The following is a 16,074-nucleotide window of genomic DNA, read 5'->3' as shown; positions in this document are numbered from 1 at the left end:
AAGTATGCAGTCATTTGAGCTATGCTAAAGTCATTGAGTTTATATAAGCAACATGTGTTGAACAATAAAGATTTTGGCGCCAAAGTTGGTATGGCTTACTCACCTAGAAATGGTAAGGCATTGATACACTCAAGCTGATTTCACAAGTTTGAAGCTGGAAATGTTGTGATCATCATAATAGAGTTAGAAAAACAGAGAATATGATGCTTAATGTTTACTTTGAGCTGTAATTTTCCCCTAACCAGTAATGATAGTACTAAATGCATAGTAATATCAACTTCCAATTGACATACAATAAAGTAGGCATACACTACATCACAATATTAGTACGTATGGTTCATACAAAGTTATTTTCATATGAACCTCGTCGCAAACAGTTCCTCTAGTTTAGTTATGTTGGATTGTTGATGATAACAGATGGGATCATTTCTTGGCTACTTTCAACACCATTCAAACAGGCTGGCTTTGCAGCCATAGTAAAAGAAAGCCATCATTTAGATAACTCATCTGCAGTCGAATTGCTAACAACCAATAAAACATAAGTTTAGATCACAATTAGTATTATAAGACCTAGAAAAGACTAGAGACTTTTTAATAAGGATAACCTTTCTTCTCTGTATAAGATCTTTCCAGCTTTAGTGAATATAACCTCTGGGAAGATGGACACTGTGAGCAGAAACCAATTGTGCTCGACATTGAATCAACTGCAACACACTGTTGAATAATATGTTACATAAGAATGCAAACAAATGAAGAAAAATAAGAATTAGAGTAGTTTTGCTATTACTAACTCTTGGTGAAGGTAGCCGACAATTCCAGATGATGTGCACAGCTTTCTCTATTTCGTCCCGAATTTTTTTGTTCCTTTGGTCTGAAGAGAATCAAATCAATTCCGAATGAGAACATAACAGAAACGAGCACAGTAGAGATGCAAGAATTAAACAATTGTACAACTATGGGGATCAAATTACCTCAGGTCTATATATATATTTTTTTAAAGAATGGAGATGGGTCATAGCCCAAATCAATTTTTGATCTCCTACCCTAACCCCATACAAACTTGGGTGCCAACAAAAAAGGGGCTGGTAAACCACCAGGCTGAGCCTAGGGGCAATTACCTCACGGTCTAGTGTTAATAATAAATTTAGTTAAAACAAAAATAAAACATATAAAAAACAAGAACTAACCTTTTATACCGATTATGTACAAGAACAATTAAAGGACTAATGTCTTTGAACACCATCTTTCATTCTACAGTCTTGATATCTTTGATTGGGCGGATATAATTGTCATCTTGCCATACTATTTCGTTCTCACTATCATAATTCTCATCATCATCATCCTTCTTCACATTCTTGATGGTAATCTGTCAAAAAATTGACGAGACTGAAACCCCAGCCATCAGCATCTTCAGGCCAATCAGGATCATCTCTTCCACCACAAGGGGTAGGGTATCAGCTAGCAGCTTCTTAACTTCTTCTTCTTTCAATAGGGTCTATCTCCTCCTTAACACAGGACACCGATCAATCACTTCTCTGATCTTTCTCCTCCATTCAAGTCTCTCTTCAGGATCCATAAATGGGCCGTCATCCACATTATTTGTCATCGAGGAATCATCATCATCGTCTGCATCACTGATTCTCCTCCTCCTTTCCTTCCAAGTTTTTCTACCAAAGATCTTACTGCTGTACTTCTTCTGAAACTACTGTCTGCCCTTTTCAGATAATTAAATTCCACACAATGTACATAAATATAAACATATATTCACACTTATATAAAGACAAAATATATGAAAATTTTAAAATATTAGGGATGCTCACCATGAATTGGTGAAAAACAACACACCCTTGGAGACAATTTAAGAGAGTTTGATATGAGACCAGTACACCATCTTGGGAAGAATCCCGACGTGTCACTTTGGCATTGAATTTTCCAGCAAATGAAGGAGAATTTTTGATCTATTCTCCATTAAAGGTGGATAAAACAACGGAAACTCGTTTTATACTGTAGCGCCATTTCACTACAGTCCTTGATTACAAAATAAACATAAAACATCAAACAGCAATATATAAGCAAGGAACAAAATATTTTCAAAAGAAAATAAGACGAAGAACAATCAAAATATATCATTATTCTTAAAAAGAAACCTATCATCCGAGAAAGGGGGCTGATTCAACGTTCAATTATGGTTGCCACTAAAGTGAAAAAAAGCAACCTATCAATATAGTAAATTTAATAAAACCACATTCAACCAGAAAATAGAACCCAATAGCCATTATTCCATATCTAAAACTCAATAATGAGTCAAGAATCGTAAACATTTTCATATAAGAATAGTGGAAATCTAAATCATCTGAGAAATGGGGATTATTTCAAGCTTAAACTATGGCTTCCCTGAAGAGAAAACAAGAAACCCATCAGAAAAAAGTTGTTGAACCCATGTTTATTAGCAAGTAAATTCAATAACAAGTTTAACTTTTAAGCTGAAAATAGTTCAACTTTCCAACTAATTTACCTCAAGAAACATTTTGAGCAAGTTAACATCAACATAATTGCATAAAGATTGATTTCCCCAAAAGGGTAGTATGAATAATCAAGAAAACCAACTCTGTTTTGACACTCACCAGTAGAAACTCTTATGCCTGTTGAGCGGTTTCAAAGAATTACAAGAAACAAGCAACTGAGAAAACTAAAGAAAACAACGAAAATGAGCTGATAAGAGAAAGAGAGAAATGACTCACCACCTCTTCTTCTTCTTCTTCTTTAGCTGCTGAAAACTCTCCCTAAACCCATTCACTAAAACAAGGCTAAGCCGCTCCGTTTTTGGATAGGGTTAGTGAGTGTGTGTCCATTCAAGTATTTAGTACCTAATAAGTATTTGAACCCAACCCGACCCGCCAAATAACTGAATTCCGAACTTATCTTAGAGATTTTATAAAAGATTATGCGATTCTTAAAAATCAATTTACAGAATATTTTAGATTTAATATTTATTATTTATTTTTGGATTCCTTCATTTTATTCTTATAGTGTCACATGTACATGTAATAGTGTTACATAAACATCAAACTTGTGGACGAATGATAAGACTTTAATCATAAGAATGTACCGAGAGGTCTGTATTCAAATCCCCGTAGTAATCCATTGAACTACAGTGTTAATCAATCCGGATTCAACCCCGATAATTAAAAAAAAAAGTGTTAAATATATCAACAAAGTGATACAGTTCTTGTACATACCATAACTATTATATAGAAGAATTTGTATTAAAAGTTAAAATTATTAGAGAGAAGATAAAAAATTCTCAATCACATATAATCAATAAAATACATGTGTAACTTGTAATAAGATCCTTCAGAACTCTTCAGAGGTCAGTCAGATTCACAGACAATCCATTCATCAGATAAGGAGTCAGGAGACGAGCATTTACATTGTCCAAGTTAACTTGCTAAGTATGACAGAACTTCAATATGGAAAATTATGTCCTGCATCATACTCTTCAGCTACTCAGAACCCTCCCTTTAAAACAAGAATAAGAAAGGAAACAGGAGAGCAGAGCATTAATTTTACAAAAAACCCAGTAGACCTATCCACAAGAACATGATATACAGAAAAGCAAATGGAGTAAATGTAATTCACCAATGATCCTAAAAAATGAAGTTAACGCGGTATATGGCAAGTCAAATATCTTGGATTAATGGGAAGTTAATGACGGAAGAAGCCAAGTAAAGAATCCAAGATTTGTTTGTCCCTTCAATCTTTGCAATGAGTATTCTACCATATATTCCGAGGTCCCCACTGTCCATTCATGTGAAAGAATCCACTGTGTCACCTATATTCCAATGTCAAACGGATTCTTATCGTACACTGACAATATATATTCAGCAACTTAAGATCATGCACTGAGAGAAAGAATGTAATAGGCCTCATGACATGATGGTATAACATATAAGCACTTGAATTTACCTTGCAGCAAAAATTTTAGAAACATTGGCCAGATGATGGTGTAAAAGAGAGATGATGAAGAAATTGCAATAACAAGAACAAGATAATACCTGACCCAGGTTCTGTAATGCCTCCATGCCAAATGTTATGTAGACATAAAAGGTCTTAATGCCTGAAAGAAAATATTAATTTTTTCTAATATTAATGCCAAAGAAAACAAGAAACGAGCTAGGAGAACACACCAAAAAAGTAGAAAACTTCCAACAAAAATTAAGGTTTGGTCTACTACCCCTTCCATCCAACACACAATATATATGTATGAATATATAAGAAAATTTCATGAACTCCTATCACTCCTACGTACAAGAATTAACTCTTGCTAACGAGAATTCAAATCCGCAACTAAAAAAATTCAAGAAGTCTGTAGGAGAGACGAACTATTATATATAACGTGCCTTTACAGTGTCTTATAAAGAATTATTACCTGTGAGCAGCAAGCCATTGAATTATGGCCTTCAGTCAGGATCTCCCCCAAAAGCGCCACATCCCCAATTCCCAGTCACCATCCCTGGAGAATCCTTATGTCTCAGAAACTGACAACTCTTCTGGTCAGAATTCCCGCATCAATTTACAGATATTCCTTCATTTGTTTCAACACCAGTGAGGAAGCTTCATGTAACTACAAAATTTAAATTAAGAAACAATTAAAATTTAATCTTCGATTTACGTACAGAAGCAAGATCAATTTATTCTACATTACAGAACTCACAAATAACAGTGCATCAAATTAGAAAAGCTAGTCCAACATGTCTGGAACATCCAATTGACATGCTGAGAAGATTTTAATAAAAGAAAGCAAATCGTAGAACAAGTAACTAAGAACTCGCACCGAAAAATTATTCCTTGATATGTTGTCGTTATCTTTGGCTTCATGAGGTCCCATGTCTGGAAAAAGTCTCTATATTGCCCAAATTTAGATTGATCAATAAACCCACAAAGTGCCTTATTTGTCTCCCTATCAAAAGAAACAAGTTGAAGTAAATAAATATATTTGACTAATAAAGGAAGAAAAAGAAAGAAGAAATCTGCAGATTCTAAAGAATGAAATGGCATAAACTTTTACTTTTGTCTCGTGTCTAATGCTTCTAGGTATAGGAACAAACTGCATAAAACCATAAGAAAAAAAGAAAAGTCCTTTGAACTAGATGAAGTATGCAAGATGTAATCTGAGAGCAACATCACTGAACAAATCAGACTTGGATGAATATTCTGACCAATTTGAGGTTTCCAATGAAACTGACATGTATTCTCCAAATAATTGTCATGTGTATTCGAGGTGTTACCGAAGGAGGTATTTTAGTGCATATTGTTTCATTCCAGGCCAGCATAATGCATCTATAGCAATATCCTGTCTTAGTCTCCGAAAAACATCAACATTCTTTTATCACATGATCACCAGAAAATGAAAATGAGAGGCATACCTACACCCATGTAAAGATGATACAATGATCAGATAATAACTACAACACAAGTGATTAAAAATAATTCTTGTATATGCTTGATATAGCCAACTGTTAGCAATATAAAAGATTTAAATCATTTATGTAATAATGAAAGGGTGAGAATCAATAAAAGCCCAACCTGATAACATGAAGACATAACATGTCAAGATAATATCTTGATATTCAGGTCTTGTAATATTACTTTATGGAGAATTTCCAACTAAGAATTTTGGCAATATAAGGATTTCTAAATTATTGGTTTTACATTTATTTAGAATAGTCATAAATGTACGAGAAGAATTAAAAAAATTGTACTTTTTTGGCAAAGCGCCATTTTAGTATCCAAAAAAGCATTAATTTTAGAAAAAAAAATTATTTAACTTACACACAGTTGGAACTATGATAATACAGTTTAGAGTCCTAAAACCTCACTAGCAAACCGTGTCCTTCAGCAAATACCAAAAAACTTCATTTCGACATCTCTTATATTTATCTACGTATAAATAACAAAATATGAAGTCAATAAGCCATCCTATTAGGTGTCTGTATCTCCATTGACAAATCTTGGATTTACCAGTTCAATGTGTAGACTTCCCATTATAATCTGAGAATCTTTCTGCACCAACAATTTTATAGCCTCGTTGTCAGCCATGGAAGGCAAGAAAAGCATCCCAGCAATTAGTTCTGGATTGATCATGAAACGGATCTCTTCCTACATAGATTGTAAAGATAATAAATAATAAGAAATCATAGATTCTACATTGAGTCAGATGCAGGAAGATAATGGCTCATGTGACACATGAGAAGGTAAATATTGCAGGAAAGCAACTTAAAAGAGAAAGGCATGCATGCCAAAGGAACAAATTCTTGGAAAATAATTTTAAATTTAGGTGATGAAAAAAAACCTAATTAGGCACGAACCATGAAGGACTCTACAATTTAATATTGAAAAGAAAATTTTACCTGCACACAGCCCTATGAAGTGCACACCTCCAATTACTTGTTTGCAAAATCCACTTGAAGAGCTCGGTGGGTGATCTTCTATTGAGCCTAAATTGTAAGCCTACCAAGTATAAAATTGCCTTATCACAGCTAAAAAGTTGAAACTAAAGAAAAAAATTCAACACTGTAGATTATAGAGTATCTTGAATTACTCAAAAGGGCAGAGGGCACGGCAGATTTGCTCCAAGCGTCAGCATCGGGATACGAGATGAATAGAGGATGATAGTCTAAAGGAAGAAACTTCGCTCAAATGAGACGAGCCAACAGGCATACATGAAGATATCCTTTCAAAAAATGTACAATGCACCTTATTTTATTTTCCTGATTTTCACTATAAATTTCAATAGACTCCTGAAAAAGATGAAAGTTTTTTACTATTCATTTACTAGCTTCAAGAATTAAAAAATAAAGTTTCAAAAGTAGACTTTTGTAAGAGTTCGAACAAAATAACCAAACTGAAGAGAATCAATTGATTTCAGGTGAAGAAGAAAACAATTGATTTCATGGGATACACCCGAAACCATGAAAATCAAATCAACCATAAAGCGAAATAGACTCATTAAGTAAAACTATCTGTTAAAAAAAATAACACCTGCTCGTAGTAAGACATTAAAACATCAGGTGAACAAGGAAATTCCAAATGTTTGTTTTCTACAAAAATGATAATAATCTTTACCAATTGTAATTACTTTCAAATCTTAGCCATTGGTGCAAGACACTGTATCCATCACAATATGCACATATCCACAACCTAAATATCACACATACTGGAATATCCATATGTCACTATGATATTTCTAATACAGATGCATGGTATAGTAAATGGTCCGCCATAAAAAAAAGAATAAAAAAAAAAAAAGATTAAGGTTACATACGCAAACAATTCATCAAAGTTGATGGTCGGAAGATGGTTTGCACTCTATTAGTGACTGGGAACAAACAAAAGAAGAGCATGAAGAAAAGCACCAATCAATTCCTGAAAGCAACATTTACACTATCATGATTACGCCACATTAGAAAAACAACCAAAAGGAAGAAGAATAAACAATGAAACCACTGGCAAAGGCCAAGAAACAATTTTTAAGATGATAAGGTGGTGTCTTATCTAATAGATTATATGACACGAGAAATATCAACTTTTGCAGCACTTATGCAACTTTATATACACATCTTTAGTAGACCTAAAAAAACCATATATTAAGCTTTGGCAGAGCACTGAATCATGTCCCTAACAATTGATAGCTCTAATATAAAGATACCTGGCTGAGGAACACTATGCCTGCTTCTTGTGGACCCAATATCCGGAGACCGTTTTGATGCCATATTTTCCAAGAAATCTCTGCATTTTGATAGTGACTTTCTAATAGAGAGGGCAACTTCAAGAGAAAATTTGCCAGTGCTGGACAACCTCTCCAAACCACTTTGTGTTCCTCCCGAGATATAAGCTGCACAAATCCCCCTTATTAGCTTCAGATTAATAATGTCTTTAGTAATTAGCGATCAGTTAATCAATTCACTAATATCTTATGCTTCCAAATTATCTTCAAAAGAGAGCTTTTGACATACATTATGATTCCAAGCCAACAATTTCTTCATGATTATAGGCATAACCAAACCCATCAAACCCAAACTCACAAATTTCACTTCACATTCAAACTATAAACATACCCATCAACACAGAATTCATAAATTTCACACGCATATTACCACAATAACCAACAAAACTCAAGTGAAAACATACCATTAACACAAAATTCACTTCACATTGAAACGTCAAACAAAACTTATATCCCAGCCAACAAAATAAATAAATAACCCATCAACAAGAGTTCATAAAAATCAACTCAAATTCAAATTATAACCCCAAATATACAAGTAAAAACATACCCATTAACACAAAATTCATAAAACCCACTTCAAATTTAAACTACAAACCCAAATGAAAAACACTGATCTTTTTCAGGAGAGAAGAATTACATCATCAAAGAAAAGCGCGTACCATCGAGGGCAAAAGGCGCAAGAGGTTCAAAGAGAGAGAGCGAGCTTCTGATGTCACAATGGCCACAGAAAGCACTTCTCCTGAGTTGACCCGGCTGTGTTCGGGTCCTTTCGCCATTGATTTAAGAGCTTCGACTACCTTCGATGGCCAAAACAGAGTTGATGATCGAACCATCAAGGCAAGTGGGTAAAACTGACTTCAAGTCTTCTTTTCCTCCATTTTCTTCTTCGTTTTGATGTTGGCCGTCTCTCCGTTAGTTACTATAACGGGAACGTGGTATTAATAAGTTATTAGTATAATTTTGGGGTTCGCTAAATTGCATACTATTTTCATATTCTATATCAGTGTGTAATGACCATAATGCCTTAATATATTCTTCCTCTCAATTTCTTGAATTGGGTCAACGATACTTTTAACTCATACTCTGTTTTTATACCCCTCTTACCATATCAAGTTTAAATGTTGGCTAAAGTTTGGTAGTGATTTGTTAAGATTATTTGTTAAGATTTATGAATAGTAAGTTAATATAAATAATACAAATTAAAAAATATAAAAATGCAATGTAGTCGAAGATCGCCTGGTTGATCTTGTCTAAGATTGTTGGTCAACGATCCAATTTCGCAGTTGTAATCTTTATTTTTTAATAGTTTTTAATTTTTTATATTTTGAGTATATTATTTTATGAAATAAAAATATTTGAATTATTCAAAATATATAGAGTTTATTTTCTTTTTTTTTAATTGATAAATAAATATTTTGAAATTATTTTCATTTTTGGCATTATTTTAATTATTTTAGTTTTCTGAAATTAAAGTTAAACTAGTATATTTTGAAAATGTATACTTTTCGTGGAAATAGTGTAAAATTAACAATATTACCCGAGAGGGACGAATAATCTTAAGGTGCACATTATTGTTTTATTTAGTTTACATTAAATTTTATGGATATTATCATAACCAAATATATATATAAGGCCAAACGTATCATAAGATTCAATTAATGATTAGGGTGTAGCGTTTTTGGACTTTTTTTTTTTTTTTTTTTTTTTTTTTGGTTGGATCGTGCATCAAATGAAAAAAGAAGAACATTCCTAGTTCTGCAAATTGTTAGAAGTGGGGGTTGAAAGGATAGTATTTAAAGCTTTAACTTTATAACCTTCAAATGACTGTATTTCTAATATTGATTTATATAATATTATGACTATGAGGTACTAGTGACTCAATATTTTTTCTCCTAAGCTTGCTTCACATCCCCACAATGGGTACTGCTAGGAAAATCACATCCTCGTTGCAAGGATGAGATTATCATAACTTACCGAATAGTCCAAAAAAAATTAGAAAAATATACCTTATAACTAATATTTAATGGAACATCTGAATTATGATATCAAGTAATCAGTGATATATGGACATATGAAACAATGTAAAATCAATTGGAATACAAAATATATACATATACACATGCATTCCTCTTATCACATAGACTAAATTACAAAATATTTGGATTATATAATAATTTTTATACATTTATTACATGAAACAAACCAAATTTACATAAAGGGATTAAAAATTACTCGTTTTGAATAGTTTGCCCAACTTAGGTTTGGATAAAGTTTGTGTTGGGCCTGACCGAACCGAGTTAAAGCCCGATGTGAAATTTTAGAGTAGAGTTATTGGCACCCCACTAATGAATTAAAAAAATCATTCTAATTTCTTAATACACCATTTCAAACTTCAAAGTAAATTAAATATGTTTCTTATTACCCTTCATAAATTCTATAAATGGCCTTTCCATTTTTTTTTTAAATTTTAAAGAGTTAAAATTTTCATTCTTTTCACATATTTTATATCCCCCCACTATCATTATTCCTAACCAAAATTTAGATTATAAATTGAAGGTTCATAAAAAGCTGATTTTTTTTTTTCAAATATTCCCAAGAACATAATAGAGAAAACAACAAAAAATATAAAGTTTAAATAGCTACCAATACTTTGAAAAAAAAAAAAACAATAAATTTATATGTAAATACAAACAATCTCATATTCCAAATCCTTTTTTATATTAATTCTCATACCAAAAAATAAAAATAAAAATAGGGTTTAAAGAAATAGTAGTGTGTAAAAGAATGGTAAAGGAATGAAATAATTAAAGTTATTTTAATAATTTAATATATGATAAATTGCTTATAAAATTCAATAAAAAGTGGGGTTTCTTGAATCCATTAGTGGGGTGCACCAGGTTATTCTATCGATGACTAACGGGGATTATTTTGCTTCGGTTTTGCTCAAATTTCAGAATTGTTGTTGACGAAAGACTTCACATCCAATGACCATTTTCTGATAACCATTTTATTGTGGAGTTTTTCTCAAGAAAGACAGTAAATCAAGAGTTTGAGTTACAGAATTTCAATCCATCTATCCTTGGTTGACGATCAAAAGGTCATCTCTAGTATAATCAACCTGAATTGGTGGACGTTGAGGACATTTGGGAGTTATACGTTGTAGTTCGAATGCTTTGCTGGTGATTTTACTCATCTCTTATAACCTTTTGGTATTTCACTTTGTTAGAGTTGCAATAAATCTCTCAATTTGTTGAAAATTTTGGGGATTGTGGTATTGTGATTACTTATTATTATAGTGAATTAAATGGATCATATATCCCGTGGTTTTTAATCTCTTCACATTGAAGAGGTTTTTTGACGCAAATGCTTGTGCTCCTTGTGAATTTTGATTATTGTTTTCAACATATTTGTCAAGGTTGCTTCTCACATATTCATTCAAGTAGAAAGGTTTGTTAGTGCCTTCTTATCATTCAATATACACTCATTTATTCTATTTGAATACATGAGAGTTTACATAAGATTCAGTATATTTAGTATTATTAATATATATCTGATCCAAAGCCAATTCTTGCTTTGTTTTCTATACTTTCATGTGCAAGTCTGCTTTTAAGGATTATTAATATGTAAAGTTGATTAAGTTTGTAGAGGTTATACAAGAAGTTTTGGAATCCAATTTTGCTCATGAATTAAATCTATGAATTTAAAAAACGTAATTTATATTTCGTGGAGACTTCATGATCGTTTATACCTTTATCTAGGAAGAAAAATATAATAAAACAACTTAAACTAGTACCCTATCAAAGATGTGGGTATTCGGTTAAACCACTGATGTTTTAAGTACCTATTTATGTGTAGGGAATATTACTAAGTTGATTAAACATTCTAATTTGAACACATCAAACATAGTGCGGAAAATAAAGACAAGCCATATATATGGTTCGGACTAAATCTACTTTTAGCCTACATCCATGGGACTTGTCTAGATCGAAGCAATCTACTAAGTAAAAACACATTACAAGATATAGTTCAAAGCTGATCTAAGTTACAGTAAAAAGAACTCTTCTGTTCAACTTTACACTTAACACCACATTCTGAAGTTAACATGTAGCAACTCTTCGGATCTACTTCAAGCTAGGAACCCACCTGTGAACAGCTTGTAACACCACAAGTTAATTGCTGAAACAACGCACCAACATCAGTAAGGAACCACGTTCAAGAGCCATCAAGTCAATGTTGAATGGTGAGGTTTTGGCACTAATGGAGAAAGAACCTTGAAACTTTAAGAGAAATAATACCCAAGAAATTTAGAGTCGGAATGAAAAAAAAACCAATGTTCAAAAAGGTTAGGTTCATTAGGCAAGAAGAAGATATATATAATGAAGAGTTTCTTGCTCAGCAATGAAGTGTCACAGCAGCCAACAAGGAGTTGACCCATGTTTGTCCAAATAAGAAAATATTCATTTTTTTGGTTTGGACCACAAAGCAAATCAGAAAGTTATTCATTCTTAGGACCACCCAATAGCGGATCCAGAATTTATGCTAGGGTGGCCAAGAAAAGTAATTATACATAATACTTTCGTCCATTAATATTTTTGTTAGGGTGGGCAAAATATATAAATTATACATATTAATATTAAAAATAAAAATAAGTGCACCCAAAAAGTGGCTGGATCTGCCCCTAGGACCACCAAGCATTTGTGAAATATGTAAAGAGGTTCTAAAAGTAAGAGACAAAGATAAAAATATCTTTCCAATTTTATCAGACATGTAACTTATGTTGAGTTTCAAAAAATCTGAAACGAGAGTGTAAACAAGCCGTTGTGCACACACATGTGAAACGAAACAAGCCAAGAAGAGTCTAGCAAAAGTATACCTGAGAACTGGCGTGCACACACATAAAATATGAAACAAGTCAAATAAGAGAATTGATAGTCGTGACACAAAACTTTGGATACACACATAATTTATAAGTTTGACAAAAATAATATCTACAAAAGACAGAAATTTGTTGATTAGATAGAAATTTCAGGAGTTAATGGAAGAGTAGAAAATTCTAAAAGGCAGGCTTTGTGACGTTTATTCAAGAACTTGCATTAGACGATAGTCCAGTCAGCAGTCCTTGTTCATTGAATATGGATAAGATGTTGAGACACTTTTCACTCATTAACTCTACTAGTATTATTAAGTAATTAATATTGCTTTAGTCCACAGGTTATTCATCTAAAGACGAGAAGCCGTTAGTTATTTTTTTTTTTTTTACCACCTTAGCAACGTCTCAACCATGATTGCAAAAATCAACGGCTGAAAATTTATTAAAAATTGAAGTCAAACTTGTAAATTGATATAGATTGACCCTTCATAATTAAGTCCAATAGACTTGATTAATTTGTTTGTTGGATTCTATTGTTAAATGAATTTACATATATGTAATACAATCATGTTGGTATTGATGAACTGTTTTTCTACAAATTTAATTGAACTCTCTCTTGCGATGCTTTCTTGTGGTGCTTAGCCTTAGCGAAATTTTATGGCTTGACGATGCCATTACTTGTTTAGCGTAATGTACTCGAGAAAAGTTAAAAACATAAAAATTTCATGCGTTCAATATATTTAAAAGTCGAACTTAGTTAGTTGGCAATAACAAAATTAAAAGAAAATTTTATATAGTTTAAGCATAATAGTTTTGGTTAAATTTTTCTTTAGTATTAGATGCGGTCACCTCATATCATAAGTAATATATTGAAATTATGCAGAACACTCCTTAATTTATAATAATACTATTGAAAAAACAAGAAAAAAAAATTAAAGAACTATATCATACTAACGAAACTTTAGAAGAATCAAACTTAAATACCGTTTATTTCATTATTTGTTCGAGTTCATAAAACTCCAACAGATACGTACTCAAATAAGTTGTTTTATAAAACAACTCTTTATGAAACAAGTACTTGTTTCATCACCAACTTATAATAATTAACTATAAAAGTTCTGAAATTAAGCATCTCTAGCATGACAGATTCTGGCCAGGATCACACACGAACTTCTTGCAATAATCTCTGTAATATCCGATACGAGCGTTAACCTTATCAGGTTGCTTGCCACCGCATTCAAGAGCGCCGTTAATTTTCTGAGTAGCTCCAAAGCCCTGGTTCATAACTGAGTGAACGTTGTTCATCCAGAACCACAAGGCAGCTTGAAGGAGACAGCAGGGTCATTGGACACTGTTTCGGAGCTTTGAGTCCATCGAATCCGACAGCTTTTCCGCAAGCTCCGAGTTTGAGTTCCAGGTGAGCTGCATTGGTCCACGGCCGTAGTATTTCTTTCCGGCGACACATGGATACTGTTTGTTGATGGTCACAGTAGGCATTTGAATTGTCAATTTCTTCAGTGTAGCATAAGTCTGCAAAATTAATGGAGTGAAGTCATAAATTTATTGTCGTTTAGAAAACTCATATAATCAGCTGTTTTGGATCAAATCTTGCTCGCACCAAGTTGGACGATTTGCTCATGTGATAGTGTCTTTCATGGAAAAAGGAAGAGAATAGCAACCAATTAAAAGAGAGAAACAAAACTTACGTCCAGTTTCATGAGTAACATGAGCAAAAAATGCAATCTCACGCTTGGATTCAACAGCGGAGCCTGATCCAAATTTAGGAAACGAACTGGCAGCCTTAAGAAATCCATCTCTTGTGTAGAAGCTCTTTCCAGCACAGCTTGCAGCAGCTTGATTCTTTATCCCATCAAAAAATCCCGGTGTAACAATACTAGCTACATTTTGAGACATCACATTTTGGGGAATAATGGCAAGGCAAATATTCCCATAGAGCAAATGTGAGTAAATCTTTTCTCATGTTGAGATCCATCAGTTTTGAGAGAGGTTATTTGAGTGATTAATGAGAAAGAGAGAAGGGATTTTGATGTGTGAAATTTAGTGGGAGGCCATAGCTATTTATAGATTGTTGAGGGTTACGGGTCAAAAATGGCGTTGGACTTGTCAAAGAAAACATTAAGATTAGGGACGTGTTGGTTATTGATGTTGAAGTACAAACACCGCAGATTGAGCAGATTATGAAGACTTAACCTTTACTCTGCTCACAACTGTCAATTTTTGTCTTAGTTCAGCAAATTGTGAAGCAGACAATGCTTTAGTTAAGACATCAGCTATTTGAAGTTTAGAGAGAACATATTGAATGACAACCTTATTGGCTAGTACTTGCTCTCAGATATAATGGACATCTATTTCGATGTATCTAGTTCATGCATGAAACACCGGATTAGAAGCCAAAACTGTTGCACTAATATTATCACACCAAATCACAGGTTTGGTTTGGACAGGAACTCCCAACTCAGTAAACATATTTTGTAACCAGGCCACTTCTGTGGCAGTTTGTGCTAAAGCCCTATACTCAGCTTCGGTGGATGATAAAGCCACAACCCTTTATTTTCTTGAGCTCCATTGGATCAGATTAAGGCTCATATATACACAATATCCACAAGTTGATCTATTCTCTAAATTGCTACCCCAATCGGCGTCAGCATAGCATTCAACAGTGAGAGGATGCTCTGATTGAAAATGCAATCCATAATCAAGTGTCCCTTTAACATATCGAAGAATTCTCTTACGTGCTTGTCACTGAAGATTAGTTAGGGCAAATAGAAACTGACTTAGTTTATTAACATGAGAGCTAAGATCAGTCTTCTAAGAGTAAGATATTTAAGGGCCCCTATAGTGCTCCTGTACAGACTAGAGTGCTCAAACAAATTACTGTCGGCTGAGAATAACTTTGTCCCTACAGCCATGGGAGTGGAGCAAGCATGAGCATCATTCATTATTGTCTTAATTAGGAGATCAGAGGCATATTTGGTTTGCTTCAAGTGACTACCACTACAGATCCTTGTAGCCTCCAAACCAAGAAAATAATGCAAAGATCCAAGAGCCTTATGAGCAAATTGATCATTTAAACTTTGCATGAGTTGAGTAATAAAGGCTGAACTAGAACCTGTGAGAAGAATACCATCAACATACACTAATACATAGATAAGTAAAGATCATTGCTTAAGAGTGAATAAACTGAAATATGAAACAGAATTCAGAAAACCCTGTGTGAGTAAGGCTGATTTTAACTTGTCAAACCAAGCTCTTGGAGCTTGTTTGAGTCCATAGAGGGCTTTGTTCAGTTTGAACACATAGGAGGGTTGAGTTGAGTCCTCAAAACCGACATGTTAGTTCATGTAAACCTCTTCATTCAAAGTGTCATTCAAAAAGACATTATTAACATCAACTT

At 33.2% G+C, this 16,074-nt stretch overlaps 1 protein-coding gene and 2 pseudogenes across 1 annotated transcript; all 3 read right to left on the bottom strand.

Moving 5' to 3' along the window:
- Nucleotides 1-391: 391 nt before the first annotated feature.
- LOC116125887 lies at nt 392-1,868 on the bottom strand (annotated as a pseudogene).
- Nucleotides 1,869-3,674: 1,806 nt separating this feature from the next.
- Nucleotides 3,675-8,622, bottom strand: LOC116125886 (annotated as a pseudogene).
- A 5,053-nt stretch (nt 8,623-13,675) lies between these two features.
- On the bottom strand, nt 13,676-14,699 carry LOC116125885 (endochitinase A-like). Its single transcript, XM_031411597.1, has 3 exons — nt 14,385-14,699; nt 14,044-14,189; nt 13,676-13,995 (listed from the first exon to the last, which is right to left on the bottom strand). Exons 1-3 carry the CDS (start codon nt 14,571-14,573, stop codon nt 13,794-13,796), a joined length of 537 nt encoding a protein of 178 aa, XP_031267457.1. The 5' UTR covers nt 14,574-14,699; the 3' UTR covers nt 13,676-13,793.
- Between the last annotated feature and the right edge of the window lie 1,375 nt (nt 14,700-16,074).

The sequence above is a fragment of the Pistacia vera genome, unplaced genomic scaffold, assembly GCF_008641045.1.
Source record: "Pistacia vera cultivar Batoury unplaced genomic scaffold, PisVer_v2 Contig173, whole genome shotgun sequence".
Classification (NCBI taxonomy): Eukaryota; Viridiplantae; Streptophyta; class Magnoliopsida; order Sapindales; family Anacardiaceae; genus Pistacia; species Pistacia vera.
Note: the sequence above shows the minus strand (reverse complement) of the source record. Positions and strands in the feature narration are given on the sequence as shown.

Bases quoted from the DNA above. Each gene is read 5' to 3' on its own strand.
- LOC116125885 (XM_031411597.1), bottom strand. From the start codon at position 14,573: ATGTCTCAAAATGTAGCTAGTATTGTTACACCGGGATTTTTTGATGGG. The intron at 14,190-14,384 runs GTTACTCATGAA...TTAATTTTGCAG, and splicing joins AGATTGCATTTTTTGCTCAT to ACTTATGCTACACTGAAGAA. The intron at 13,996-14,043 runs GTCGGATTCGAT...CCAATGACCCTG, and splicing joins TCGGAGCTTGCGGAAAAGCT to CTGTCTCCTTCAAGCTGCCT.